The sequence below is a fragment of the Equus przewalskii genome, chromosome 1 (genome assembly GCF_037783145.1).
Source record: "Equus przewalskii isolate Varuska chromosome 1, EquPr2, whole genome shotgun sequence".
Classification (NCBI taxonomy): Eukaryota; Metazoa; Chordata; class Mammalia; order Perissodactyla; family Equidae; genus Equus; species Equus przewalskii.
In genome coordinates, this window is record NC_091831.1 from 155,870,089 (window position 1) to 155,873,109 (window position 3,021).

At 32.7% G+C, this 3,021-nt stretch overlaps 1 protein-coding gene across 1 annotated transcript; it reads left to right on the forward strand.

The window, feature by feature from the left end:
- The first annotated feature begins 954 nt into the window (after window positions 1-954).
- On the forward strand, window positions 955-1,893 carry LOC103562448 (olfactory receptor 4F6-like). Its single transcript, XM_008537487.2, has one exon. It carries the CDS (start codon window positions 955-957, stop codon window positions 1,891-1,893), a length of 939 nt encoding a protein of 312 aa, XP_008535709.1.
- Window positions 1,894-3,021: the final 1,128 nt, after the last annotated feature.

A 3,021-nucleotide genomic window follows, 5' to 3' on the forward strand; every position in this document is an offset into this window, starting at 1 on the left:
GGCTACTGACAGACAAGTGGTGTGATTCCACACCTGGGAACTGAACCTGGGCCACCAAAGTGGAGCAAGCTGAAATTTAACCACTGGGCCATCAGGGCTGGCTTCAGACTTTCCAAGTTTTGATAATAATATTGCAAAAGTTTTTTCTAATTTAATACAAAAAAAGTAGTGTTAAATTCTATCTTATTTCTTAGGAGATACATATGCTAGGGGATATATATATATATGTATATTTTTTTAATACAGGCACATATATATATAGTTTACATTTCTGAATTCTATCTTCACAAGATCTGTCTATTCATCTATTAGATCTTGGAGGTTTTATTGAATGGTTTGAACTCTCCTTTTTTATGAAGATATCTCTGACACATTTCAAACTGAAGTATGATTTGAGTGTTGGCTTGAGGGGATCGTTTTTAGGCACATATAGGAAACAGCTTTCAGAAGTGTCTTAACTGTTATGCATTTCTATACTCATTTTTAACTTTTATTTAATTTTATTATTCTTGATTATAGTTTTAAAAGGATGTCTATTTTTATTTTTTAAAATCATTTTATATACTCATATACACACTTGCAATTTTCTAAGATTACCTATTTATTTATTTTTCTTTTTAATTTTTATTATATTCTTACACCTGAATTCCTAGAGTTTATTTTGTGCATTTTTTTCTAAGATCTTAAGTTGCCTGATCAGTTCATGCATTTGAATAAATGAGAGTATTTAAAGCAATAGATTGCCTCTGAGTGCAGCTTTGGTCATACTACATTAATGTCTTATACTCTGGGTTCCCATTATTTTGTAAATAGTTTACCATCAATTAAATAGAAGGTTTTTTAATAACCAATTTTAAATTATCAACATTTCACACATTATGTTCAGTGCTCAAAGTTGATTCCTTCTTTCGTTTCTTTCAGGTCACTTCAGAGTCTTCCTTTCTTTATGATTCAATGGACCAAGTAAATGGCTCTGTGGTGACTGAATTTGTGTTACTGGAACTTGCACAATCCTTGGCAATGCAGTTTTTACTTTTTCTTTTCTTCTCTCTATTCTATGTGGGAATTATCCTGGGAAACCTCTTCATTGTGTTCACAGTGATTTTTGATTCTCGCTTACACTCCCCCATGTATATTCTGCTGGCTAATCTGTCACTTGTTGACCTGGGCCTTTCATCTACCACAGTTCCTAGGATGATATCTGATCTTTTCAGTGATTGTAAAACAATTTCCTTCTACAATTGCATGATACAGATGTTCTTTATTCATCTGATGGGAGGAGCTGAGATGGTGCTGCTCATAGTCATGGCATATGACAGGTACATAGCAATCTGCAAGCCTCTGCACTATCTAACTATTATGAATCTCAAAATGTGCATGACTTTGATACTGGCTGCTTGGATTGCTGGGATGATTCATGCTGTGTCTCAGTTTGTTTTTGTCATAAATTTACCTTTCTGTGGCTCTAATAATGTGGGAAGCTTTTATTGTGATTTTCCTAGGGTTATTAAACTTGCATGCATGGAAACTTACAGACTAGAATTTGTGGTCATTGCCAACAGTGGTTTTATATCTATGGGCACTTTCTTTTTCTTAATTGTATCATATATCTTTATTCTGGTCACTGTCAGAAAACATTCCTCAAATGATTTATCCAAAGCATTCTTCACTTTGTCAGCTCACATCACTGTAGTGGTTTTGTTTTTCACTCCATGCATGTTTCTCTATTTGTGGCCTTTCCCAACCAAGTCATTGGATAAATTTTTTGCCATTGTGGATTTTGTTGTCACTCCTGTCTTAAATCCTGCCATCTATACCTTAAGGAACAGAGATATGAAAGTGGCAATGAGAAGGCTGAGTCGACAAGTTGTAAGTTCTAGGGAGATGACATAACAGATTTCATTGATAAAAGCACGAGATGAATGTCATGGACTATCAGGATCCTCATGATCACCATAAATGCCATGGAATGTGTACAATTTCATAATTGCCTTTAAAAAACTGAGACATCTACAGAAAAACAGGTATTGAATCAAAGAATTTCATTTTCAAATGAGTTGCAGTAATTGTTATTAATTGTAAAACATAAAGTATTGTATATTTCTGTCTAACCTACAAACCTAAATTGTAGTTACCATCAGTGACCACATTCAATTTTCATGTGATTATTTTATATCTCTATATAAATATATACATATACACATACATGATTTCCTTTTATCAGTATCTTCATGCTGATAATAAGCATCACTGGGAATCAGTTAATATTTCTTATAGAAACTATGTGGGTCCAATGGATAAAATAAGTTTATATAAACCAGTAGAAATTAAAATCAAGAAACAAACATTTCTCATCCTAATTATACTATAAGGTTAAGTAAATAAGAAGGCAATACTGTGTTACAACTCTTAAGGACTGTTTCCAGTCTTTGATTGTCAATGTATTTTGTATAAGGTAATTTTAGAAATAGACGTTAGCGCTTTGCATTCTGCAAAATTTGCCCATGATCCATTGTTTTCAACAGCAAATTTTTGTTGCCCTGTAATCTTACTCAAAGTATTTCTTGATTCACTCTAAAAATGTATCTATAATTATAAATGTATTCAAATGGACTTATTACCTAGAAGAAGGTACCCCACTCAGATCTTAGCTTAGTTAATGTGCCTTTTCTTAAACATGGGTGATTAGGACAAAGAAGATGACTCACATCTTTTAGGTAAAGCCTGGAAAGTCTGATGGTCAAGAGCACAATTGAGAATATTTGGATGTATTTCTATAACTGATTTAAGGAACATTAATTGTGGTGACTCAGCTCAGTTTTAACTTCTGCATGGTAATTAAAGCTTCCTAAAAAAATGGTCCATGGTAAGAAGTAAGACTTTCTTATTATTGGTCAAGGTATTTTTCCTATGTTTTCTCCAAAGTTAGTCATTAATGTCATAAGCTATCCCCTTCATAAAATCTAAAGGATTATTATTTATTGTCTTGTCAGCCATCTGTATTTTAATTTCACAACTTTG